Genomic DNA, 27,104 nt, shown 5'->3' with positions numbered 1-27,104 from the left:
TAAATAAATTATGAGGTGATGAAAGTTAATAAAAAATTTGATTAAGGTGGACAAATTTTATTACGATGAGTGACAGTGATTATAAGGACCCAAAATTATTTTTTAAAATTTAACTCGAACAAATATATTCGATTCAATTCGATTCGAATCCATCTCACTCAACTCGATTCGAGAAAACTTCAAATAAAGTTAGGATGATAAAATGAGATTCGAAACCTCGATTAATTTGAAAATTTTCGATTCGATTCGATTCGATTCGATCGAATGCTCACCCCTAATATAATCGAAATACGTTTGATTATATAATAAATTCATATTCATTTTATAGAAAAAATAATAGAATTACATGATCTGGAAAATAATTACAACAAATAAAATGTAAGTCAATAGTCAATATTCAACAAGAAAAATTATTTTTATTGGAAAAAAATAGAGACTTGTCCATTTTTTTCCAAAGAGAAAAAAGGTATTTTCCATCTTGGACCTATGATTTCCTTGATTGAAAATAGATATGTGTTACATGTGAGTCTATTAATTTTTTAATATATATAATTTTTTTTAAAATAGTATATTTATATAATTATTATTGACTATATCGAAAACGAATATTAAATATAAATAATTCAAAAAATAAATGAAAATCGAAACAACATAATTTTTTTTATTCCACGGTTGAACTTAAATTTCAAAGCTGAGGAAAAAAATTTCCAAAGGATAATAATTGACTTTTCTAAGATTCTTATTTCATATTTTTCAAAGGATTTAGTGGCAAGATTATCATAGAGTATAGTTTGAGAGTTTCGATTCAAATATTTAATATCATCTATTAAATCTGTTCAAAGGTCGGAATGTGTGTTTAAAATTTATGAGATTTTTGATAAAGAAAACTAGGTCCGGAAAATGTACTTAGACAAAAAGAAACTTATTTATCTTGAAATTCTAGGTGTTTTAAATTTTGTGTTAGTTGATGACCAAAAAAGATAAAATTGAATAATTGAGTGACCATTTTGTAATTTTTCATAGTTGAGTGATAAAAAAAGAAAAAAGACATAGTTGGGTGACTACTATTGTAGTTTACCCTAGATTTGTATATACTACGTAATTTATATCATATAAAGGTATTTTTTGATGGGTTACTAGACTTGTCCATGGGAAAAAAAAAACTCAGATACCATTTTGAATATTAAATCTAAACTCAGGTACCAAATTGAGATAAAAAAACTTCTAGTATCAAATTGAATATTAAAATTAAAATCAGATACCAAATAGTATATTAACAATGTTTAAAATGATTAAATTGAAATTTCATCATCTTAAGCGATAAAATGCAATTTTACCATTACATTAACTTATATAATTTTAAAATTTTTAAAGAGACTAAAATATAATTATACCATTTTGATTCCCTCCCTCCACCCTTTGGCGCCATCCAATATTCAGTAAATACAAAAACATAATGACAAGTGAATTGGATTCAAACTTTATATATATATATATATATTCTACCCAAATAAATAATTTTATATTTACTATAAATAATCTAACATTACCTTGAAAATCAAAGCGTAGCGGTCAAACAAGGCCCTTAAGCATTTTCATAGCTCTTAACAACACTGATTTACAAAGAAACAATGGAGCTTAAACCTGGCTTATCAGCTTTGGTCACCGGCGGAGCTTCCGGCATCGGTAAATTTTTTTAAAACTTTACTTTCTTTTTCCTTTTAAAAAAAAATTCAGTATCATATTTGTTTTCGGAGGATCTATGAACTTGATTCGATGTGATCGATTGTAAAGCGGATCGAATGAAGTAACTCGTTTGATTTTATTGAATTTTTTGCAGGTAAAGCGTTGAGCTTAGCTTTGGCGAGGAAAGGATTATTTGTCACGATCGTAGATTTCGCTGAAGAGAAAGGGAAGGAAGTTGCTTGTTTAGTTGAGAAAGAGAATTCCGGATTCCATGAAAAGTTAGAGTTTCATTCTGCTATTTTTGTTAAATGTGATGTTACAAATCCAAGTAAGTTCGATTTGAAGTTTTCTTTGTTTATTACTTGCTTGATCATTTTCTTCAAAGTACGTATTTTAACATACACTCGCTTGATTTCGATTTTTGCAAATAGGGGTATAACTTTAGCATTTGAGAAAATGATTGTGTTACTAATCCAAATAAATTCTTTCCTCTTTTTAAGTATCTTATATCTCATATTCAAACATACATTCATTGGCAAATAGGAATTTACATTTGAGAAAATTATAATTTCTAATTCAAGCATATGCGTTTGATATTTATTTATATTCATATCAGGTACATTTTTTATTATATACTCATTTGATTTCAATTTTCGTAAATAAAATGTATAACTTTAGTGTTTGAGAAAATGATAGATACTAATCCAAGAAAAACCAATTTGATCCTTTGTTTATAATTTGCTCGATCATTTTCTTCAATGTACTCCTATCCAATACATAATTAAAAATATATATTCATTTGATTTTTATTTTCATAAATAGGAGATATAACTTTGGCATTTGAGAAGCATGTGGCTACATTTGGAGGACTGGATATTTGTATTAACAGCGCCGGCATCGGCAATCCAGTGCCATTTAAGGATGATCAGACTGATGGGACCAAGACATGGAGGCACACCATTAATGTCAACCTTGTAGCAGTTATTGATTGTACTCGACTCGCTGTAATGTTTCCACTATGATTAATTTTTCTGCAGTTTTTGCTTTGATGACAATCCTAATTTGCAGCAATGGATTGATTGTTTACGAGTTTTTTTAACAGATTAAAACTATGCAAGCTCAGCAAAAGCCAGGGGTGATCATTAATGTAGGGTCCTCTGCTGGTCTTTATCCATTGTTTTTGGGCCCCGTCTACTCTGCCTCAAAAGGTTTGCATTCATTTTTGTCATTCGGCTCAATATTTTATTTGGTAAAAGTATCTCTACTAAAAAAAAGCAGTTTAATCTTGTGTGTTAAATCAAAGAATAAATTAGTCCGTTTTATTAAAAAATTTATCTATTTGTATTATTAAAAATTTATGTAGCAGATGAAATAATCGGACAATGTTATGTGGTGTGTCATGCGCACATTATATTGATGCACATGAATCAAATTTTTAACCATAAAAATAGATTAAACTTTTAATAAAAAAATTGATTTATTTTTTTGACTTAAAAGACTAATTTATCTATTTTTTAAATATAAAAAATATAATATAATATAATATAACTCTAAAGACAACACCTTCATAATTTATTTGTCTTATTTAAATCCTCGGCTCTAATAAATTTATCAGATTATTTGCAGAGATTAGTATGAGAAAGGGAAAACGCATATATTCAGAATGAGTTGGTGTTAATAAATATCTTAACGAAAGGGGTCTATGTGTGTAACACATTTATGAAATTTGACGAACTGCTTAAAATATTTGTTTTCCAGGAGGTGTTATCATGTTTACTAGGTCACTAACTCCTTACAAACGTCAAGGAATACGTGTTAATGTTCTTTGCCCTGAGGTAAAAAATCTTTAGTTAATTTTAAGATTTTCGGTGTTCATAGTTAGCATTAGCCTTCCGAAAACTGTTTCTCTTAATATGATTTGCCTTTGAACTTTCATGTAGTTTGTTCGAACAGAGATGGGAGAAAAAATGGACCCCAAATTGATTTCACTAATGGGAGGCTTTGTGCCAATGGAAATGGTGGTGAAAGGTATATATTTTGGGGTTTTGCTAATAAGTGCCTCAAAATAAATCTATTTAAGAGCCGGGCTAAATAATTTGTAATTTTAACCAATTTGATCTAGTTCGAATTATTATTCAATAATAAATTATTATTATTCTTTAAAATTATTAATATTTTATTATTTTTAAATGGATTAACTACAAAATTGACTTTTAAACTATACCATGTTTCACTTAGAAACCTAATTTTTTTTGACAAATGAGGTATTTAAATTTTCAATTTCGTCATTCTTCCCCAAAAGTGTATGATGTCCCGTAATAATGTGCCATGTGTCACATCTTTATTGGTTGACATTGTGTTTTGCGTAGAATGAAAGGAAATTAATATTTTAATATCACTTTTGGGAAAAAAAATTACTTATAATTTGATAGCCAGTTTTACATTCAATCTATTATTGAAATAATAAATAAACTTTTTTATTTAGTCCAAATGAGATTTGGGCAACGGATATTTTCAAACAATTTGAGATTATATACTATAAAATTATAATAAGTTCTTTGCCATCTATCTCAAAGGGCATCTTTAAAATTGTTATGTAATAATATTTTCATATATTGCACTAGAAACGATGAATTTTTTTTCCATTTCTCTAATTTAATACAATATTACCATAACTAATATACTAAATTAAAAATAAATTTATCTTGACTTGAATGAAGATGGTTAAAACTCTTGACTTGAATGAAGATGGTTAAAACTCTTATTAGATACTTATTTGGTATAAATTTAAACTGTGTTACTCTTACCCTTAATATTGTATAAAAAATAAATTTAGAAAATTTTGTATATCCTGATCTTATTAATATAACTTCTCATACTATAATTGTAGTTGAGGTATAATATACTTATATAAAACATTGGTATAATAATGAAATCAAAATCTAGATTTTGCCCTTCTAATGATTTCTGTTAACTCTCTATGCACTTATGCATAATATTTCTAGGTGCTTTCGAGCTTATCACTGATGAAAGCAGAGCTGGTTCTTGCCTATGGATTACAAACCGCCGAGGACTGGAGTATTGGCCTACTCCAGCTGAAGAAGCAAAATACACTGTGCGTTCTTCCTCAAGTTCCAGGAACGACATGATCTCGTTCCAAGCTCCTTTAGGTTTCCGACTTCCTCACAACTTCAAGAAACTGTAAGTAAAAAAAAGCTCATAATTTCTTCGCCAGCTTAAACATAGATTCAGTTCTTGCATGGTTTCAGAAAGCTACGGTTTTAGGACAACATGTAAGAGTCTTGAAAGCGTAGCTTCGAAGTTTTGGGAACAACTTATTATCAGGTTAATAAGGACATGATCTTTAAAATTGAACATTGGTACGAGAATATGATATTCAAATGTATGAAAATTTTAAAAATATTGAGTATACTCGTCTGCAACATATATTCTTTAGCAGTACTCATCCCGAGTAACAAATTTAATAAATATAGGATGTTTGTTTATTGGTTTATTAAAGATACTGACCTGGGCCTTTCTGCTCTTCCTCTTCAGTGTTGTGCATACATTGAGTTTCCATTTTCGTGATTCAACCCATATAATAAGTGCACCATTGAAACTTCCTCTTGAATTAGACCAAGTTCTTCTGAAAGTCATTTATGCTGGTGTAAACGCAGGTGATGTAAGTTTTCTTATTATGCTTTTTCATTTATGATTCATTTGATTTTCCCTTTACCCTTTAATTAATTTCTTCTCTGCACTCAACTTTTGATCTCATTAATCCCGAGTATAAGAATCCTGTATAATTGTACGTCTCTTTGATATATAAATTGTAGACAATGTTCTTATTTGTGTGCTTTTTGAATAATATGTTACACACAGGTGAACTTTAGCGCAGGTCGGTATTTTCAAGGAACCAAGGAAGAAATTAGTTCCCTTCTTCCATTTGATGCTGGATTTGAGGTGAAGAAATAAAATATTAATTAAATGTCAAAAATTAGAAATGGTAGTGGACTGGATATCCGCATTAAAATGTTAATTTAATGTTGAATTAAGCAGATATCCTATGATTATGGTTCAATTTTGCTGTTACAGGCAGTGGGAATAATTGCTGCCATTGGAGATTCTGTAAGAAATTTGAAAGTTGGAACTCCTGCTGCACTCATGAGTTTTGGATGTTATGCTGAATTTGTGAAGGTATAAATCAATTTTATTTTTATTATGTTTATAAAGGTCTTGTTTCATCATCTATTTCAATCTCTTTTTTAACCATATTTATATTGTTCAACAATTATTGGATATTGCAACTAAACATAGGTTCCTTCAAAGCACATACTTCCCATTCCAAGACCTGATCCAGAAATTGTTGCTTTGCTTACTTCAGGATTAACAGCATCAGTCGCTTTAGAAAAAGTACGTTTCTATAGCAATTTTTTTCTTATTTTAGATGAGTACTTTAAGTAAACTACACTAGTAGTTATCCAATTATTAGTATTTTTTTTTTGGTCACCTAATTATGAAAAGTTTAACTCTGAAGGTATGTAAACATTCATATTTGGTGCATATAACATCATGGTTATAAGAATATGATCCTCTAAAAATTTTCCAAATATATAAAAGGACTTAAAAAGAAATCAACATATCCATATTAAACATATACCATTTCCAATACACACTTCCAGATTCGAGTAAGTTAACTACCGATCCCCTTTTTTTATCTTATAGGTTGGTCAGATGAAATCCGGACAAGTTGTCCTTGTAACTGCTGCTGCAGGTGGGACTGGGCAATTTGCAGTCCAGGTTTGTTTTGAACTCATTGATATTTCTCCAGTAGCTGAATTTGTATATGTAAGAAACTATGAGCATATAAAAATTTACATAAACAGATAACTCTTTGTATTATTACAATACAAAAGTTAATTTGAACACAACGTGAATGTGTTTTATCATATCGTTTGTTTAATAAAGTCTAAGCGTCTTGAAGTACTCATTTAATGTTTCGCACATATTCGACTATGGTACATAATATAATCCTCTAAATATATAAAAAAAAATTAAAATTCAGCAGTTTTATGTTGAACACGTACAAGTATCTGACTCTCATATTGAATCCTATTAACATAGGCTTTATTCTATACTCGTCTTAGTTTTATTCATACTGAATTATGATATTTCATTAATTTTCCAAAACATCTTCAATTATATATTTTATATGACCATATTTTACATCTTCAAAGATATATTTCATGATAATACGGTTTGTTTCATGGATTCAACAAGATTTTCCCCCCTGGATTTGTCTTTTCTGTTTGCTTTTTTATAGCATCTTTTAATAAGAGAGACATTTGCAGCTTGCAAAGCTTGCAGGAAATAAGGTTGTTGCGACGTGCGGAGGAAAAGAAAAGGCAAGGCTTTTGAAAGAATTGGGGGTTGATCGAGTCATAGACTATAAAGCTGAAGATGTCAAAACTGTATGTATCTGAAATTCTTTTCAATTGTTCTGCTTTTTTTTCAGACACCTACCTACATTGAAACTCACAACCGAATTCGAGTAAACATAGATTGGAAGTTGGAACTCTCAAACTATTGCATCCTTTTAATCATCATCCATGGCCAAACTTCTGAGATTAATCTCAACACTCTCTTCCATGACTAAAGATCTCAGCTGCCATCATTTATCATCATCCATACAATGTCCAATCTTCTGGAGACTGATCCCACCACAGTTTGCATAATTTCTGCATTTGGTTGGTTTCGTGAAAAGAACATCTGACTTTTAGTCTTTCAGGCTCTCAAGGAGTTTCCTAAAGGAGTCGACATTGTTTATGAATCTGTTGGTGGTAACATGTTTGATTTGTGCCTTGATGCTTTGGCTATCCGTGGACGACTTATTGTGATAGGATTAATCTCTCAGGTTATTATTATTACTAATGAGATTAAAATTTTAAAAGGAAGTTACTGTTCTTATTTTGTTGCCTTTGACCATAACTTTTAGTTTTTAACATCATTTACAGCTTCTGATGTTCTACTTCTTATTCTTATTTACAGTATAAAAGGAAAATTGGGTGGACGCCATTAAACTACCCAAGACTTGAGAAGCTTTTGTCCAAAAGCCAAAATGTGGTATGTAATCGGTAAAATTTGCGCATGTGACTCTTCATTTCTCTTAAACTATTTGTGTTTGACATTTTTGTCTTAAATACTTTCGGTATAACCTCAAGATTCGTGTATCCATGCGGTGTTTGTGTATCATTGGAGATAGAAACGACTAGCTTCAGAGAATATGAAAAAAAAGCCAATATTGTAGCCAAATACATATAGATTTAGGATAATTCATTGAGCTAATGTTTCCCATTTTCCGGTTATCGCCAATTTTGTGGTTTCGATCCTATCGTATATGTTTATACATCTTCGCACTTAGGCATTTCAAATCTTGTGGTTTGATACTTCGATTGAATTGAAAATAGCTTTTGTTTTTCAGTCTGGCTTTGTCCTGGTACAGTATGGTCATTTATGGAAAGAACACCTACTTAGACTGTTTCATCTTTACTCTTCAGGAAAGCTTAAGGTAATACATATATCCTGTTCTGTGTTTGATATACTTCTAGGAAACCTTTCCTAACATGCTGTAATTCGATTCTACCAGGTTGTAATAGACCAGAAAAGATTTTCAGGTTTGCATTCGGTTGCGGATGCTGTTGAGTATCTGCATTCGGGTAAAAGTACTGGCAAGGTGAGCACAAATTTTCACTAAATTGGGAGCATTCAAGTAAACCAACCTAGACCTCTAATGTGTTTATATTACTGTCAAAATTCTGTAGGTTGTCGTTTGCATCGATCGAAGCTTTGAACATCAAATGGCTAAGTTATGATTTGAAGCCAATGAAATTATCGTTCATTGTTCATCCCTACCGGGTACAATCTTAAACTATTTGCATCTTATATCGAAAGATTATTATACATAGATAGCAGAAGTTATGTTCATCTATAGTGGTTACTTGGTTAGAATAAAGGAACTATAGATGGCATTGAATTGCTGTTGTTGTTGTTGGCTTTTTTCTTTATTGTATGAGACAAATTCTGAGAAAAATGTACTGCTAAATGATACCATATATCATAGTGCACAAAGATATTGCTTGGTGGCATTGACCACCTTCTTGTATTGGTCTTTAGCTTTGTAATGACATTATTGATATGAAAGAATGACATGTGCATTTTTTTCACTGTTTGCTCTTTTGATTACTGTTTGTGTGTGTTTTAATTATACACATTTTTTTTATAGAAATAATATTATTTTCCGCCTTAAACTTGAAACTTGAAAATTAGGTTTATTTTTATATTTGTACATTTTTTTATCTACTTTAATATATGAACTTTGCAACTAGATCCATTTTGGTCTTTAAATTTGAAAAATATAAAAGTTCGATGGTAGTGTTTTAATAACCAGATTAGTAGTTGAATCAATTAGACACTGGTTCCCATTTAATCGGTCGATTTGATCAGTTCAACTACTAGATCAACCGTAATTAAATAAATAATTAAAATTTTAAAAAAAATATTAAACTAGTTCAACCTGTTCAACTACTGATTTTTGTCTCAATTTTTTATTTTTACCAATTTCAAGTTGTTTCCGATTCAATTGATTCAACCTTTTTATTTGGACCAGTATATCGATCAATTCTAGATCCAATTGGTCTAACTGACCAATCTAGTCATGTTCCAGAAACACTGGTCATATCATCAAACAAGTTTAAGTACCAAAAAGAACCAACAAAAAAAATACAAGTACCAAAATGAATCTAATTTTCAAATTCATAAGCCAAAAATTATATTCATTCCTCTTTTATGTTAAAAAAGGTTGTATTATATAGTAATAGATAAAGGAAAATAATGAAAGAGATCCTAACCCGATATTACTGTTGAATCTCAATGACCTGAGATCAAACTCTGTTAACTTCCTTGTACAGCATAGAGGCAATTCAAAAGCCTATGACATGGAATTCATGAAGATATACACTCGATACAGTATCTTCTTCACAAAATACTATCTGTTCTTGTGCTTGAGATATATGCAAAAGGTTTGTCGTCACCAATGGAACATGTTCCATTACAAAAGCTATTGAGTGGCCAGTGTCACCAAGGTGCATCGGCCATTTCTTGAAACAGAACCTTGAACCGAGCACATAGAAAACCGACTTTCATGCCTAAATTTGAGAAAACTGTGGTGGGAAGTTGTAAGCTTGGCTTCTCTAATGGCCTCCACGATGTTGATAGTCTCGGCAATGACTCCGGCCACCAGTTCGCAGTTAAGTACCTCGAGAAGATTACTTTTTATTGGAACCCACCCATTGTTTGAAAAGTCAAAAAGGGTGGGCACCGAAAGTAGAAAGTAAAATTGGTTGGCAAGTTGGGTTAAAAGTTGGCATGGGATAATTGCAATTTTGGTCCCTAATTGTATAGGGACATTGCAAGTTGATCCTTGAACCTCAACTATAAATAGGCCTAACCATTTCTTACTTTCTTCATCCCACACTTGCCATTCTCTACTTAAGGCAATTGTTCTCTCTCCCTATTTGTAAACTTTCACTTGTATTTTTGGAGTAAAATATATTTGGTAGTGCCCGAGGACGTAGGCAAAATTTGCTGAACCTCGTTAAAATTCTAGTGTTCTTTATTTTTGTTCTGCATATTTTGCAAGTGTCATTGTAGTGATTTATTGTGCTATTAAATTACGATAGAGGGATATTCTGGCTAGGAAAGATCTGGTATGTAAGCGATCCTCGTGATCCACCTCTCTTTCCTGGGAATTGAACTTAGTGTGATTTTTCAGTACAATAATTTTACTCTTTCACACGCTTCCGCGCAACACTTTTCATCACAGAAAAGTTCATAGTACTTCATCTGCAGGTACTTGGAAAACTTAGAATCTATGATTAAACCTTAATGCAAGTGTTAAAATCCTTGAAACTCTTCACTTTTTTAAAATCAAAAACGGATTCCGAAAGCCTGATTCGGTCCGAAACTTCGGAACCGAGATCAATTCACAGTTGGTCCAAGATCAGAACCGTAGAGTGTGAGGTCATTTCTATCTTCTATTTTTCCTACACAAAGGTCACAACCTTCGTGTATTCATGTCATGTTTATGTATTATTAGAGATAGAAATGGCTAGCTTTATGAAAAAAAAAAGGGCAACATTGTAGCCAAATACAAATAGATTTAAAGATGATTCATTAAGTGAATTCGTTTCCCCATTTTCCGGTGATCACGAATTCTGCGGTTTCGATTCGTTTATATTGTATTCTTCGCAGTTACCATTGGAAATTCTTGTGGCTTAATTGTATTGGAATTGACACTTGTTTTTCAGGCTGGCTTTGTCTTGGTAATGTCTTTCTAAAAGATTTTAGGGTTTGCATTCGGTTGCGGATGCTGTCGAGTATCTGCATTCAGGTAAAAGCACTGGCAAGATGAGCACAAATTTTGGATAAATTGAGAGCAACGTAGGCCTCTAATGTGTTGATATTACAGTCAAATTCTATATGTTGTCACGTTTGCAAAGATCCAAGCTTTTAAAATGGCTAAGTTATGGAGTGAAGCTGATGAAATTATTCTTCATCTTCAGGTAAAACCTTAAACTATTTGCTTCTTATATCCAAATATACTCATTCTACATAGATAGGTTATAGCATATTTCTCACGTTAAAAGTATCGTGTCTGATACTCCAGAGTCCAGCATAAATTTAGACTTGGATATATACCAACATAAAGATATTATTAGACTTCATCATGGCCAGGTTGAGTTCGGGGCAGGCTAATGTAAAATTTTGTACTTATTTTTTAGGCAAGGGCCTAAACTTAGGTCTGACTCAAAAATGAGTTTAAAATTCTGCCCAATTCAAGACCAGATTAAAAATCCTAAACCCGAGCTTAGTCAGCTCATAATACTTTTTTAGATTATTTTTTATATAAAACAAATTTAAAAATATAATACATTAAATACACTAAAATAAATATTTTCTAACAAATTAAAAATACATTAAAAAAGTCTTTATACTTTAAATAGCACTAACAAAGTTGCAACCTAGCAAGCAAATGCCTTTAAAATAGTAACAAAATTAACAATAAAACAAAGATTATACAATATTCAAATGATAACAACAAAAAATTAGCAATATAATAACAAAATGTTAGCAAAACAGCAGCAAAACAATAACAAGACAACAATAAAACAGTTGATTCGGGTCAAATCAGACTGAACCCAAACGAAAAAATCCTACTAGAGGCTCGACCCATTTAGAAAATGGATCTTATTTTTTTGTCAAAATCCATTTTTTAAATTTATTTTTTTTCTAAATCCTTTCACTTTTTAGGCAATCACAAGTAGCACAGCCCATAATAAAGTCTAAATATGACCATCTAATGTGGACTTTTCAAATATCTCCAAAGAAACTAAAATCCAAACCTAATCCAATTCAATTTGTTCTTAAAAGGTCAGCTAGTTAAACTTACATAACTATCCGAACCCAAAATATTTTTAACTTAAAATAAGCTATTATCAATTTATCTGATGTCTTTTAATTGATTTATGAATAGTATATTAATAATTTATTGTATCCGATAATAATGAAAAAATATAATTACATAAAAAAATAAGGCAAAAGAAAGAAATAGTAAGTCAATAGTCAACTTTCGAGAAATTTAAAAGCAATTGTTAGGGCAAATCATTAAGGCAAATAAAGAAAAAGGGTTACTTGTCAACTTTGTACAAAGAAAAAAGAATGTTTCTTCCGTTGAATTAGTCAGATCGTAAGGAACACTCCTCTTCGATCCCCACCATTCCCCTATTTTTATATTATTCGGGTTGGATTGTGAGACTCGAATATATAAACAAACAAAGGTGAAATCGAAAATTTTATATCAGGCATTTAGATAAAATTAAGGGTTTAAAGTTAAAATTTTTGTATTAAAAATAATTTAAATTGAATTATTAATTTTTTAGATTGATATTTTTTTTATTTAACCAATGATTAAAAAGGATTAAATTAAATTATTAATTTTATAGAGGTTAAAAATGAAATTGTATCATTTAATTTGACCAAATAAGTCAAGTAAAGATGTTCATTAGTTGGGCAGGGTCAAGATAAAACCTAATTTCAAAATAACCTTTTTAAAATTTCACATCGTCTTACTATTTAAAAACTTATACAAAAATGTTTTCATTTAAATTCAATTACAAAATATCAATATTAATATAAAATTATTTTATTATTTATAAAACCCAAACTAGGCTTAAAGCAAGTCAAGCTATTTAATCCACAAACACTTCTAAAATTGAAGTCCCTAATTTCACTTTTATATACATATTTGATTCAAAATATATTCAATATTTTTTCAAGATTTGTATATATTTAAAAAATTATATCTTCATATAATATTTGGATATATATCAAATTACATATTAAATCAAAATTTATATATTAAATTTATCTCAAATTTATTCCCAAATTTCTACTTTATGGGAGTCAACCTTAAGAACCAGCTCATTCAAATTCAATAAAAATAATAATTATGTTCAAAAATTCTTATTTCATATTTTTCCACGGTCAATTTACAAAGTCTACCACCATGTAATTATAGTCAGCAATATTTCTTTTTTCTAGATAAGGGGCACATCTTTATGACATCAAAAAGTAGATAAATAAACCATCAAAATTAGAAAGAAAAAAAAACACTAAAAAGCAATTAAAAATCAAACATAAAATAGTTAAATCATTTCAATTATTGATAATTGAAACATACGTCAAATCTAGATGCCCAAATTCCAATTATCAATAATTGAAGAAAAGAACATTTATTATAACTTTTCTAGATAAGTTATATCTACCCTACCTCCTATATTTTTTTTCTAAAAATTTAATCTATGTATTTTTTATATTTCAAAATTAAGTATAACTATTAATAGTATAATTTTTTTTTGTTAAAGTTTTTATTATGAAATTTTGAAATAAAAGAAATACTAGGTAGCTATTATAATTAAAAAATAACATTGTAATAAACTTAAATTTAACAAAATAATTTTAACATTATTAATAGTTGGACCTGAATTTTAAAATCAAAAAAGTAGAGGGATAAATTTCTAAAAATAAATGTATAGGGACTAAATTTCAAATTTTTCAAAAAATATAGAGGCTTATGGCATATTTTAACCTTCTAGATATAATTTTAACTTTTTTATAGATTTAGTCTCTCTCAGTTTTACTAAAATTTGAGATTTAATGTATTTGGTTTAACTTGATATAATTCTATTATTCTATTTTTGTAATGTTATTATTAGGTTTAAACTGATAGCATTATTGGTTATTGTCGTGAAAGTGGTGATGTGATTTTTTTTAAAAATTGGTTTACCATTTAATATATAAATTTATTATTAGTTGAATCTCATTAAAGTCAAAAAAAAAATTGATTGGGAATTGATTTATAAATTATTTATAAAGCTAAAATATAGTTTATCATTGTATTAACATAAAAATTTGCAATTCCTTGAGGGGTTAAACTATAAATTTTCATTTTTAGAGGGAAAAATGAATTTTCAAATTTAATGGGTCAAAAATGTAATTTACCATTAAATAACTTAAAATTTTATTATTTTTAAGGAGGCTAGAAGAACAATTGTCCATTCTTAACTATTTATGTGAAAAATTAACCATAGTTGAACGACAACTAACAATGTTACCTATTTGTAATCTACCAATAACACTAGTAAGGGAATTAAATTATGCAAAATTGAAGTAAAAATATTGAATCTAAAATGTTAACAAAGTAAAAGGAGTAAAATCAAAATTAAACCTTTTTATAGAGAATAATGAAACCTATTTTTTAGGGATAATATAGTTTTTGGCCCTTAAATTGGCAACTAGGTCCACTTGGGTACTTGTACTTTTTTTTTGTTCTACTTTGTTCCATGAACTTGGCAACTAGATCCAGTTTGGTCCTTGAACTTGGATTCTATCAAGATTCGATGATGTGACCAGTATTACTGGAATAGGGCTAGATCGGAAGGACTCAAAATTAATTAATATAATGGTTCGAACAAAGGGGTTGAACTGATTAACTCAAAATTTGTTTGAAAGTGACAAAAAAAATTGGGACAAAATTTGATAGTTAAAAAATTGGGGGTCTAATTTAATGTTTCCTGAGATTAATGAGATTTTCAAAAAAAAAGAGAGCTTAATTAAAATTTAAAAAAATTAAAAAGAATAATGAGAATTTTCAAAAATTAAATGGGCCTAATTAAAAATTTTAAATAACTTCAAAGGAGAAATGAAAATTTTCAAAAAATTTAAGGGGCCTAATTAAAATTTTTTAAAATTAAAAAATCAAGATTTCTAAAAAATTTTGGGGGCCCAAGACCCTAGGCCCCATAAGGATCCGCCCCTTATAAATATTTTGGGAGGACCTTTGTTCAAAATGGGTTTAATTGTCGAATTAAAATATTACAATGGATTAAAAAAAAAAACCCAAATTTCAAGACTGGCGGGTCTTACTTAACTGCCACCAACTTCAAGCAAAAAAAGAAAATGATGCAACGACTTTTGGTTCCATTAAAGAAAAAAAAAGAAGAGATTTTCAGAGTCAATTTTCATGGAAAGGAAAAAAATATAAAAAATCCAAAAAATATTATATATTTATTATAAATTGCTCACCCTATCGTGAAAATCGGTTTGTAGCTCTCCTTTTCAACAAACGATACTAATTATTATCTTTAACAACAGTGATTACAAAGAAAAAAATGGAGCTTAAACCTGGTTTATCAGCTTTAATCACCGGCGGAGCTTCCGGCATCGGTAGATATTTTGAAATCTTTACTTCTTAAAAAAAAATTTGTATAATATTTGTTTTTAAAGGATCCATGAACTTGATTTGATGTGAACGATTGTAAAGCAGAAATACTTTGATTGATTTTTATTGATTTTTTTTGTTTGTTTGTTGCAGGTAAAGCGTTGAGCTTAGCTTTGGCGGGGAAAGGATTATTTGTGACGATCGTAGATTTCGCTGAAGAGAAAGGGAAGGAAGTTGCTTGTTTAGTTGAGAAAGAGAATTCTAGATTTCATGAAAAGTTGGAGTTTCCTTCTGCTATTTTTGTTAAATGCGATGTTACGAATCCAAGTAAGTTGGATTTCATCTTTTGTTTATCACTTGCTCGATCATTTTCTTCAAAGTATTCGATTCATATTTGAAGATGCCATTCAATTTTGAATTTTTGCATATAGGCGATATGACTTTAGCAAAATGATTGTTACTAAAGTAAATTCCAGTTCATCCTTGTTTATCACCTACAGATCATTTTCTCCAAAGCATTTATGTTGGATATATATTGAATATACACTTGCTCGATTTGGAATTTTGTGAATAGGAGATATTAGTTTAGCGTTTGAGAAGCATGTGGCGACATACGGAGGATTGGATGTTTGTATTAACAGCGCCGGCATCAATAATCCAGTACCATTTCAGAACGATCAAAGTGATGGGGCTAAGACATGGAGGCACACCATTAATGTCAACCTCGTTGCAGTTATTGATTGTACTCGCCTTGCAGTAAAGCTTCCACTTTGACTAGTTTTTTTTCTGCAATTTTTCTTTGATGACAGTCCTAATTTCCAGCAATGGATTTTGATTGTTTAAGGTTTTCTTTTTAACAGATTAAAACTATGCAAGCTCTGCAAAAGCCAGGGGTGATAATCAATACAGGATCCTATGCTGGTCTTTTCCCATTTTTCTTGGACCCCATTTACTCTGGCTCAAAAGGTTTGCATTTATTTTTGCCTCTGTAACACTGTTTTCAATTCATTGATCTTCAGTCAAAATTCATAATTTCATTCGGTTTTATTCTTAAAGTTTTAAGCTCCTTTTGATATAAAACGAACTGCTAAATTATTTCTGTTAAGCTCAAGTTTGAATTGAATTTTTAAATGCTATTTAAATATGAAAACAGAAAGCTCCATCGAATTTGGTAGCCACTTTTTTTTTCGATACTATCCATGGCTTTTTTATAGTTTATGCTCAGGATCCATGAATACAACTTAAATTTAACTTGTTGAATAGGGTAAACCTAATTAGATAATAATGAAATAGAATTCGATTTTTTTTTAAGCGGAACACAAGTAGCTTATAACAGTATCTTGTTTACTCCCTTGATAGTAAGCAGTTCTTAAAAAAAAAAAAAGGTGGTTTGAGGATAAAAGAAAGACTAGACTTAAACCAAAACGAGTTATATTTTGATTGGTAAAAATAACTTTACAAACCAAACATTGAGTTCATCGCCTATTCATATTTCTCAGATTATTTGCAGAGATTAGTGCGAGAAAGGGCAAATGAATATATATGTAATTTGACAAATTGCTTGCAATATTTGTTTTCCAGGAGGTGTTGTCTTGTTTACTAGATCACTAACTCCGTACAAACGTGAAGGAATACGTGTCAATGTTCTTTGCCCTGAGGTAAAAAAATCTTTAGTTAATTTAAAGATATTGGATGCTCATAATTAGCTTCTCGTATGTAATTTGCCTTTGAACATGGATATAGGTTGTTCGAACAGAGATGGGAGAAAAACTGGACCCCAAATATGTATCTCTAATGGGAGGTTTTGTACCGATGGAATTGGTGGTAAAAGGTATATGTTTTGGAATTTTGCTAACGGTTATCTCAAAATAATTTTTTTGTTTTGAATTTATTGATATTTTATTATTTTTAAATAGTAAAATAGATATTTTAATTTAGTTGAAATGATGTTTGGGTAACGAATTTGCTTGGTCCAATTCCTGAAAATCTCAATCTCAAAGGATATATTTAAAGTTGTGATATATAATAATATTTTCATATTTTTAGATGAATAAATAGTATACTAACTTAAAAGAAAATTTGTACAATAATGTAACCTTTATCTTATGATAGCTATATTTAATGTAGGTAAAAGTATCATAAACCTCGTATTAGAAATCAAACTGCATTTTAATTTTTATATTAAAAAAATAGACAAATTAATTCTTGTACATGGAATCAAAGAGTAAACTGATCATTTTATTAAAAATTTTATTTATTGTTTCTGTTAAAAACTAGTCTTTCTACATTAGCAAGAGTTGCACATGGCATGTCATGTGTCACTGTTAAGTTGTTTTATTAGTAATGCTAGTTTTTAGCGGTAAAAAGGGTTGAAAATTTTAAAAGAAATTATCAATTTGTTTTTTAATCTACTCGTATAGGACTAGTTTGCTCATTTAATAGAAGGTGGTGAAATGCGATCCGGTTACTAGTACAAGGGATTTTATGGTACTTTTACCATTTAATTTATAATATATTTATAAAAAAATTAATTTTGAGTAGATTTTAAGTCATTCCTATAATAATGAAATCAAAATCGAGATTTTGCACGTGAAATCACTTCTGGTAACTTTCTTTGCACCTGTGCGTATTTCTAGGTGCTTTCGAGCTTATCACTGATGAAAGCAGAGCTGGTTCTTGCCTATGGATTTCAAACCGCAGAGGCATGGTATATTGGCCCATTCCATCTGAAGAAGCAAAATACTCTTTGCGTTCTTCCACAAGTTCCAGGAGCAACAAAATCTCGTTCCAAGCTCCTTTAAGTTCCCAACTTCCTCAGAATTTTAAGAAACTGTAAGTAAAATGTTATAACTGCTTCAGTTTTTAGTGTTTACAAATTATATGAGGAGTTTTGAGGGTTGGAAGTCTTGAGTTGCCAGCATTTACATAGATCGAGTTCTTGCATTGTTGCAGAAAGCTACAATTTCAGGATAACATATAAGAATCTAGGTCTTTATTCATTAGCCATGTGTTGGACACATACTCAGGTCGACACTCACCCTAAATCTGAGTAACATAGACCAACTTAAAAAGATAAGATGTGCGTTAATAGGTTTAGTAAGATACTGACCAGTGCCTTATCGCTCTTCGTCTTCAGTGTTGTGCATACCTGGAGCCAAAATTTTCGTGATGCAACCCATATAATAAGTGCACCATTGAGACTACCTCTTGAGTCAGACCAAGTTCTTCTGAAAGTCATTTATGCTGGTGTAAACGCAGGTGATGTAAGTTTTTTATTATGCTCTTCATTTACGATTCATTTTTCTCTTTTCTTTAATTAATTATTCTCTGCACTCAACTTTTGATATCTTTTATTCGGAGAGTAAGAATCTTGTATAATTATACAAAGTTTTACGTCTCTTTGATATATAAATTACATACATTGTACTTATGTGTGTATTCTTGAATAACATGTTACACACAGGTGAACTTTAGCGCAGGCCGTTATTTTCAAGGAACCAAGAAAGACCCTGGATTTGAGGTACAGAAATAAAATATTAACTAACCAAAATTAGGGATGACATCGATTGGGATATTTTCCATTTTTTGTAATACCGAATCTGAAGTAAAAGACATCATGGATATCTACATCATAGAATCAGAATTCAAAAAAATCGGATTTGTATCAGCAATTACCCGAAATCTCATTATCTACCTATTGTCATCCCTAGTGAAAATGTGGTAATATATTATAGTTCAATTAAGCTGATATCTTATGGCTATGGTTCAATTTTGCTGTTTCAGGCAGTGGGAATAATTGCTGCCATTGGAGATTCTGTAAGAAATTTGGAAGTTGGAACTCCTGCTGCAGTCATGACTATTGGATGTTATGCTGAATTCATGAAGGTATAAGATCAAGTTTATTCATTTTTTTATTCAATATTTTATAAAATATTGTGTATCATCTATTCTACCTTTTTATTCCAATATTTAAATTGTTAAATAATTCAATTTTGAAACTAAATATAGGTTCCTTCAAAGCAAATACTTCCAATTCCAAGACCTGACCCGGAAGTTGTTGCTCTGCTTACTTCAGGATTAACAGCATCAATCGCTTTGGAAGAGGTACCTTTTTATTGCATTTTTCCCTTATTAGATGTAGACTTTTGCATTCTCCCAAAATATGACCCCATCTTTCATTTCCTTTTTCTTAAACATTGTAGCTCTCTAATCAGCCTTTTTTTTAATCTTCTTCAATCTTTTTTTTTTGTTTGTTTTTTTCATCTTATAGCTTGGTCAGATGAAATCTGGAAAAGTTGTCCTTGTAACTGCTGCTGCTGGAGGGACTGGACAATTTGCAGTCCAGGTTTGTGTTAAACTGAGTTGATAGTTTGTAATACCAACATTATATGAAAAAAAGGTAGTAATAACGACACAAAATATAAGAATAATAGAAAAATAAGTACATGATATAATACACAAATGTATCAAAATTTACGTAAGCACAATTTAAATTACTAACATAGCAAAAGATGTGTTTGTCCATATTGTTTGTTTAATAAAGTCCTGGCTTCTGAATTTTATATTATCTTAGTATGCTTTTATCTTTGTTACTATAAACTCTTCATTTTCCTTAAAAGTACTGGTGTCAACATATTTCGGATACAGGTGTGGGCACGTTACTCCAAATATATTAAGAATAAAGGAAAAAGTTGAGCATACTCATGATAGATAAATCATGCCTATATCCAATTCTCATTCCGAATCAGTGTAACATAGACTTATATTCCTTGCTTAACTTAATTTTATAAGTACTGAATTATGATATTACATTTATTTTCAAAAACATCTTCAACGATATATTTTATATGACCATCATATTTTACACCTTCAGAGATGAACTTAAATGTTATCTCATGATTGTATGTATATGTTTCATGGCTTCAACAAGATTTTGCCTCCTGGATGTATCTTTTTTGTGATCCCCATCTCGACTTTTGCAGCTTGCAAAACTGGCAGGAAATAAAGTTGTTGCAACTTGCGGAGGAAAAGAAAAGGCGAGGCTTTTAAAAGAATTTGGGGTTGATCGAGTCATAGACTATAAAACTGAAGATATCAAAACTGTATGTATCTGAAATTCCTATTTTCAATGGTCAGCTTTTTTATCCATCCGTATCAGACACATGCTCGGTATCCGGCCCTTACAACCGAGTCCAAGTAACATATATTTGAAGTTTGAACTCTCAGTATGAGAAAGTCTAGTCTATTCTACTTTGCTGGTTTTCCAGTCTAGTCTATTCTACTTTGCTGGTTTTCCAACCAATGTATCCTTTAAATCATCATCATAGCCTAACATCTGCGTTTAATCTCAACACCATTTTCCATGACTATCTCAGTTGCCATCATTTTATCATCATTCATGCCATGCCCCATCTTCTGAGATTGATCTGACCACAGTTTACATATTAAAGTAATGCTGCCATGTCATAATTTCTGCATTTTGTTGGTTTCATGGGAAAAAAAAATCTGATTCTGTAATCTTCCAGGCTTTCAAGGAGTTTCCTAAAGGAGTTGACATTGTTTACGAATGTGTTGGTGGGAACATGTTTGATTTGTGCCTCGATGCTTTGGCTATCCGTGGACGTCTCATTGTGATAGGAATGATCTCTCAGGTTGTTCTTACTTCCCCTTTTTTTAATGAGCTTAAAATTTATAAATAAAGTTACTGCTATTCATATTTATTGTTTTTGACCGATTAATTTTTAGTTTTTAACATTTGTATTGAGTTTGATGCTATGTTTAGTTCAAATTTTATTCCTTTCAGATCACTTTTAATATTAGATAAGTATTTATATTCGTAGCTCAAACCCGAATTTGAATAACATAAATAACCATAGGTTGTTAGAGAATGATCAAATCATATGTTCTTACATGATATTGTATCTAGTGAGTTGTTAATTTAACATAAAAACAATCTAGCCGATCTTCAAATTCGCAACTTTAATATCTTTTGGTGTTGTACTTCGTATGGACAGTATCAAGGGAAGGATGGATGGAAGCCATTAAATTACCCTGGGCTTGTTGAGAAGCTTTTGGCCAAAAGCCAAACTGTTGTAAGTAGTTGGTTAAATTTGTTGCTGTGACTCTTCCTTTTTTTTCTTAAAATACCCTTATCCAATACTTATGTCCAACATATTTTTGAACATGAGTACATAGATACGATTTTTTTATGAGATCTTGTAATTACTAATGACTAGCTTATGAGAATATAAATAATAATAATAATAATAAGATTTACAATAATTCGTTGAGCAAAACCGTTTTGCCATTTTCCGGCAATCATGAATTTTATGGTTTCGGATCTACTATATATGTCATATTGTCCTCTTCACGACATCAGATTTCTTGTTGTTTGATTGTATTGAAAATGTTCTTTTTCTTTTCAGGCTGGCTTTGTCCTGACCCATTATAGCCGTTTAATGCAAAAGCACCTGATTAGACTATTTCAGCTTTACTCTTCAGGAAAGTTTAAGGTATATGTTTGATATACTTCCATAAAAGAATCTTGTGTTTTACTCGTTTAGCTAAACAAAAGCCTTAATGCTTCTCACTTAACATGCTGTAATTCGGTTCTACCAGGTTGTGATAGACCCGAAAAGATTTTCGGGTTTGCATTCGGTTAGTGATGCTGTTGAACATCTGCATTCGGGTAAAAGCACCGGCAAGGTAAGCACAAATTTACTATAAAATGAGGTCATTCATGCAAAACCAGCGTAGTCCTCTAATGTGTTTACATTACTATGAAACTGTTTAGGTTGTTGTTTGCATGGATCCAAGCTTTGAACATCAAATGGCTAAGTTATGATTTGCAGCCGATGAAATCATGGACTAATCGTTCATCATTCATCCCTACCGGATTAGTCTTAAAAACTATCTACATCTCATAGCGGAAATATACTCATACATTCGTAGCAGAATCATGTTCGTTTAAAATGGTTACTAGGTTTGAACAAAGAACCACAAGTTAGCATTAAATTGCTATTTCTTTTTTGTATTGTATAATGTAATGCTAAATGATGCCATCATGTATGTGTATTCGGAACTAAAAGTTATATCGAAAAATAGTAGATAGAAAAGTAATGAAGGGGGGGTCCTAACCCGATATTCTCCAAAACCCAAGTTTTATACACTTGTACACTTTCTTCTTCACAAAATACTATCTCTTGTGCTTGAGATATATGCAAAAAACTCCCCATCACTAATGGACTAGTTTCCATTACAAAAGCTATTGAGTGGCAAGTGTCACCAAGGCCCATTGGCCACTTCTCGAAACAGAGCCTCGAGATCATCAGCTTTCTCTTGCTTGAATAACCTTATCTCTCTATCAAGTTTAGTCAGTGTATGGGTTACTTCCGCTAGCTTTGCTTCGAGTTTCAGCTTTTCCTCATTTGAGTTGGCTTGTTCGAGTTTAACTTCTTTGTACCTCCTTGACTTCGTCAAGAGGTTCATCAACTTGTCCAACCGAGCACGTAAGAAGCCCACTTTCATGCCTAACCCCTCAAATGATCTCAAAGTTTTGTCCCAAGTGAGGAAACTGTCGTGGGGAGTTGTAAGCTTGGCAGCTCTAATGGCATCCGCTATATTGATCGTCTCGGCAATGACTCCGGCAACCAGTTTACAGTTAAGTCCCTCGAGAAGATTTTCGTGAAGGAATGAGTTTTGATCACAACAAAGCTCGTAGTACTTCATCTGCAAGTACTTTGAAAACTCGGAATCTATGACTAAACCATTAACAAGAATGTTAAAATCCTCGAAACTCTTCACTTCTCTAAAATTAACAATGGAATCTGAAAGCCTGACTCCGTCCGAAACTTCAGAGCCGAGATCAACCCTGTTATTCTTGGATTGATCCACAGTTGGTTCAATGTTAGAACTATAGAGAATGGGGGCATTTCTATCTTCTGTTTTTCCTACCGAAATTTCACATATCTTTAGTTCTTTCCCTGCAATCATCAAAAGAAAACCTCCATAAACCCTAAGATTCATGTATTCGTGTGTATTATCGGAGATAGAAATGGCTTACCATTGTCAACTAATTGAGTGGAAGATTCTAACTTTAGAAGGCCAAGAGCAACATCTACTTCATCTGAACATTTTTTTCTCACAATATACACCTAATAAATCATAGAAAGCTTCACCATAAGCATGTACGATACATATATGGATGTTGGTACGAGGGTATGATCAACCCAGAAAAAAACCATACAATTACCTTAAATTTGGAGGGTCTCACTAAATGAAACACACATACATCTCCTTCCAATAATTTATGAGCAATGGAGAACCCTCTCCATCCACCACTAAGACCAATCTTTTCCACTAAATATTTAACTTGAAACTCTTTCCCTTCTTCATCTTCCAAGACCATCATTCGATCTTCCTTCGGCAAATGATTCAAGCAGAAGTGCTTCGGAAGACCCTGCCGTCGGAAAAAGTTAAAACATCTGCCAATCAATATACCAATGCGGAAACAAGTCTCAATGACGAAAACCGAGTCATACCAGCCAAAATCCTCCGGTTACATGTGATGGAAGCATGTATTTGATCATGCTAGGGAACTCAGATGATAGATTAGCTTGAATATCCAATGCTCGTTCCATTACAGCCAATTTGGTTTGGCCATTTTCGTACACTTCATCGTATGTAGCTCTCTTCCGTTTATTACTAAAAAGGAAACAACAGAGACAATATTATATTATACAATGTTGTAATGCCCAGATTGTTTCAAAGACATGAAAGAAAATTTTGAGCTAAAATAACCCACCATTGAGCCTTCTCCTTTTCATAAGAGACTATCTGTCAAAAGATTCATAAAATTCCCATTAGTATATTCTTGAAATACACATATCAAACAACCGTTTCAAACTCATATTCTGATACAGGTAACGAGATATGACCTTCTAAGGACTGTTTCGATGGTATGTATGTATGTATGTATGAGGAAGAGACCTTGAAAGAGCTTATTCTCATATTCCGGGTGCAAGCATATGACCCTCTAAGAGTCCAAAATGCTGTTTCGGATGTATAACTGTATCCGAAATTTACACACGAGCTCGGTACCTTTCCGTACTTACACCCGAGCTCGAGTACCCTCCGTACTGTTGCTGAGAGTTTTTAGACTTACAGTTTAATGACAACCTTAAAGGAAAAAAGCTTAAATGGGATATTGAGGCTCACTTGGTTCACGGTCATTGCTGGAACTTTTTTCCTAAACAATTTGGTCTTGGGTGGTCTCCCTCTCCCTCGACTAACCTGCTATATATATATATGTATGTATGTGTGTATATTCATAACCCCCCAAAAAAAAATTTACATGTTTGGGTACTTTAAAATACATACATAAGTGGATGAATGATGATGCTTATGTATGTATGTATGTATGTATGTGTAAAAGAGGAAGAAGCAGAACTTATTTTCTGTTTTGAATAGAGCCCAAGAAGGAAAAAAAACAGAGTACAAGCTTTCGGTACTTCTAAAAAAATGTAAATGTTTGATTCTACAAACATAGAACATGTAGGTATGCTTATGTATGTTATGTATGATGAATTTATATAAGAAAAAAAGAGAGCTTGAGAGAGCTTACAAGCTTTGGGTACTTCTGAAAATACATACATACATACATAGAACATACGGATGATGAAATGATGATGCTTATGTATTATGTGATGTATGTATATATGATGAATGTATATAAGAAAAAAGAGAGCTTGAGAAAGCTTATCCTCTGTTTTTGATAGAACCCAGGAAAATAAAAAAGAAACAGATTACTAGCTTTGAGTATACTTCTCAAAGATACATGGAACATATGGATGATGATGCTTATGTATTATGTGATGTGTATAAGTATGTAGATATGATGAATGTGTATATAAGAGGAGGAGAGACCTTGAGAGAGCTTATCCTCTGTTTTGGAGAGACAGCCATGGCATCTCACTTTCAAAAGCTTTTGTATTTGAAATTTTGAAAATCAAAGAGAGAAAAGGAAGTTTATTATTATATTTATACATATACATATTTCAGTACTAAATGATCGGGTTTTGTGGGACACTGCAGAGAGAGAAATGTATGAGTGGAAAGAACATGAAAAGCATTTCTTCTTTTTTTCCTTTTTTGTTTCTTCCAGAGTTAAATTTTAAATTAATCCTCCCATCATCTAGATCTATTGTAATAAAATTTTAGGTTCATTTTCTAGCCTCAACCTAAATTTAAATTTAAATTTAAATTTTGTTCAGATTGTATTAATTTTTTGTTCGATCCATAAGTAAACTCAATATTAAAAAAGTAACAGATTAGATATTAGAATCCGGATGTTGATTTTCTATTAAATTAATTTAAGTATTAATTTTATAAATGTTTTGTTTTTAATGTTTAATTAAGGTTAAAAATTACTATTAGAAGTATATTTAATCTAAAAATTATTAGTTTTGTATTGGAAGTGTAATAGTGTGATAGTTTGAACTAAATTTGATCGATTGGTAGAATTAGTTAGACTGCGAATTGATTGAGGTATCAATTTGAAGAAAAACTTTGAATTGGTTGACTAGAGAATCGATACGGATCAATTAAATCGGACAATTGAATTGAATTTTTTATATTTATGAAAATTTTAATGATTAGTTTAATCGAATCAGACGAATTGGTTGAAAATAATCACCCCAATGGCTTGACCAATTCAAACACTAATCTAATTCTAAAAAACTGTGTGGCACATTAATTATTATACATATCCCAAACTTCACTAAATTTTCATCTCCAACAAGGATTGAGTCTATTTCATGTTTGATCAATCCAACAAGATTGCTATCACATCATTGTTAATATATCATGTAGTCTATAGGAAGGGTTTTTAGCTGACGTATTGAAAATGACTTTCCACAAAACGCGTTTTATTTTAACACATTAACTCTTATAGTTGCATGATTTGAGGTTTTGAGTCATAAGTTTGATTTTCTCCTACTCATATTTGTATTTTTTATATTTATTAATTAAGAACACTAATTAATTTTAAAAAAAATATTAAAACAACATAAGATAAAAAATAAGAATGTTAGGAAAAAAATCAAACTGAAGACTAAATGATAAAAACACTAATATCTAACTATCTTACTAAAAAAGCTGATATGTCAAAAGTAAGCACGTTTTTAGGAAGTATTTTTCGACATGTAAGTTGAAAACACTTCCTGCAAGAAGCAAGCATTTTCTATTTCTCTCTCGGATCGGTATATTTCCCTATTTGAAAAAAATAACCTACTTTACTAAATATGTTTTAAAATCGAGATTTGTATTTTCTAATTTACTTGAGCATAAGGAGTCTACTTCCCCGAACCTATTTTGTAAAGAGAGCTTGATCTTTTACATCTCTCTCAATTAAACTTTGTGGGAGCTCTTCCTCTTAACTTCTTGTTCTTCAATTCAGTTACTTGCAGTTCTTGGCTCACTTTACTACATTTTGGTGTCAACAGAAGGGATCTTAAATCCCTCAACTGTATAACTCTTTTGTTTTAAAATTTTATTTACTTAACTTAAAATATGCTTTAAACTT

General features: G+C 30.9%; 3 protein-coding genes across 5 annotated transcripts; 2 read left to right on the top strand and 1 right to left on the bottom strand.

Annotated features, from left to right (window-relative positions):
• Window positions 1-1,556: 1,556 nt before the first annotated feature.
• On the top strand, window positions 1,557-8,909 carry LOC107928806 (probable quinone oxidoreductase). The gene is made up of 18 exons (XM_016860083.2): window positions 1,557-1,686; window positions 1,841-2,014; window positions 2,509-2,690; window positions 2,789-2,894; window positions 3,445-3,521; window positions 3,627-3,714; window positions 4,692-4,887; window positions 5,242-5,368; window positions 5,569-5,649; window positions 5,782-5,883; window positions 6,004-6,099; window positions 6,412-6,486; window positions 7,038-7,157; window positions 7,475-7,600; window positions 7,735-7,809; window positions 8,168-8,254; window positions 8,333-8,419; window positions 8,508-8,909. The coding sequence occupies exons 1-18, from the start codon at window positions 1,632-1,634 to the stop codon at window positions 8,556-8,558; spliced, it is 1,905 nt and encodes a 634-aa protein (XP_016715572.2). The 5' UTR covers window positions 1,557-1,631; the 3' UTR covers window positions 8,559-8,909.
• A 6,356-nt stretch (window positions 8,910-15,265) lies between these two features.
• On the top strand, window positions 15,266-22,676 carry LOC107928951 (probable quinone oxidoreductase). The gene is made up of 18 exons (XM_016860263.2): window positions 15,266-15,528; window positions 15,677-15,850; window positions 16,098-16,279; window positions 16,384-16,489; window positions 17,105-17,181; window positions 17,267-17,354; window positions 18,160-18,355; window positions 18,660-18,786; window positions 18,987-19,043; window positions 19,307-19,408; window positions 19,532-19,627; window positions 19,794-19,868; window positions 20,506-20,625; window positions 21,049-21,174; window positions 21,538-21,615; window positions 21,949-22,035; window positions 22,142-22,228; window positions 22,317-22,676. Exons 1-18 carry the CDS (start codon window positions 15,474-15,476, stop codon window positions 22,365-22,367), a joined length of 1,884 nt encoding a protein of 627 aa, XP_016715752.2. The 5' UTR covers window positions 15,266-15,473; the 3' UTR covers window positions 22,368-22,676.
• Window positions 22,667-25,570, bottom strand: LOC107928952 (B3 domain-containing protein Os01g0234100). Of its 3 annotated transcripts, none has more exons than XM_016860265.2 (7): window positions 25,448-25,562; window positions 24,740-24,814; window positions 24,327-24,358; window positions 24,064-24,226; window positions 23,775-23,981; window positions 23,586-23,676; window positions 22,667-23,505 (listed from the first exon to the last, which is right to left on the bottom strand). In XM_016860265.2, exons 1-7 carry the CDS (start codon window positions 25,484-25,486, stop codon window positions 22,805-22,807), a joined length of 1,308 nt encoding a protein of 435 aa, XP_016715754.1. In that variant the 5' UTR covers window positions 25,487-25,562; the 3' UTR covers window positions 22,667-22,804. The 3 variants fall into 3 exon arrangements, with proteins under 3 accessions (XP_016715754.1, XP_016715753.1, XP_016715755.1); XM_016860264.2 differs by having other exon boundaries at window positions 24,740-24,817; window positions 25,448-25,545; XM_016860266.2 differs by lacking the exon at window positions 24,740-24,814 and having other exon boundaries at window positions 25,448-25,570.
• Window positions 25,571-27,104: the final 1,534 nt, after the last annotated feature.

Source organism: Gossypium hirsutum, chromosome D01 (assembly GCF_007990345.1).
Source record: "Gossypium hirsutum isolate 1008001.06 chromosome D01, Gossypium_hirsutum_v2.1, whole genome shotgun sequence".
In the NCBI taxonomy this organism is placed as follows: Eukaryota; Viridiplantae; Streptophyta; class Magnoliopsida; order Malvales; family Malvaceae; genus Gossypium; species Gossypium hirsutum.
Note: the sequence above shows the minus strand (reverse complement) of the source record. Positions and strands in the feature narration are given on the sequence as shown.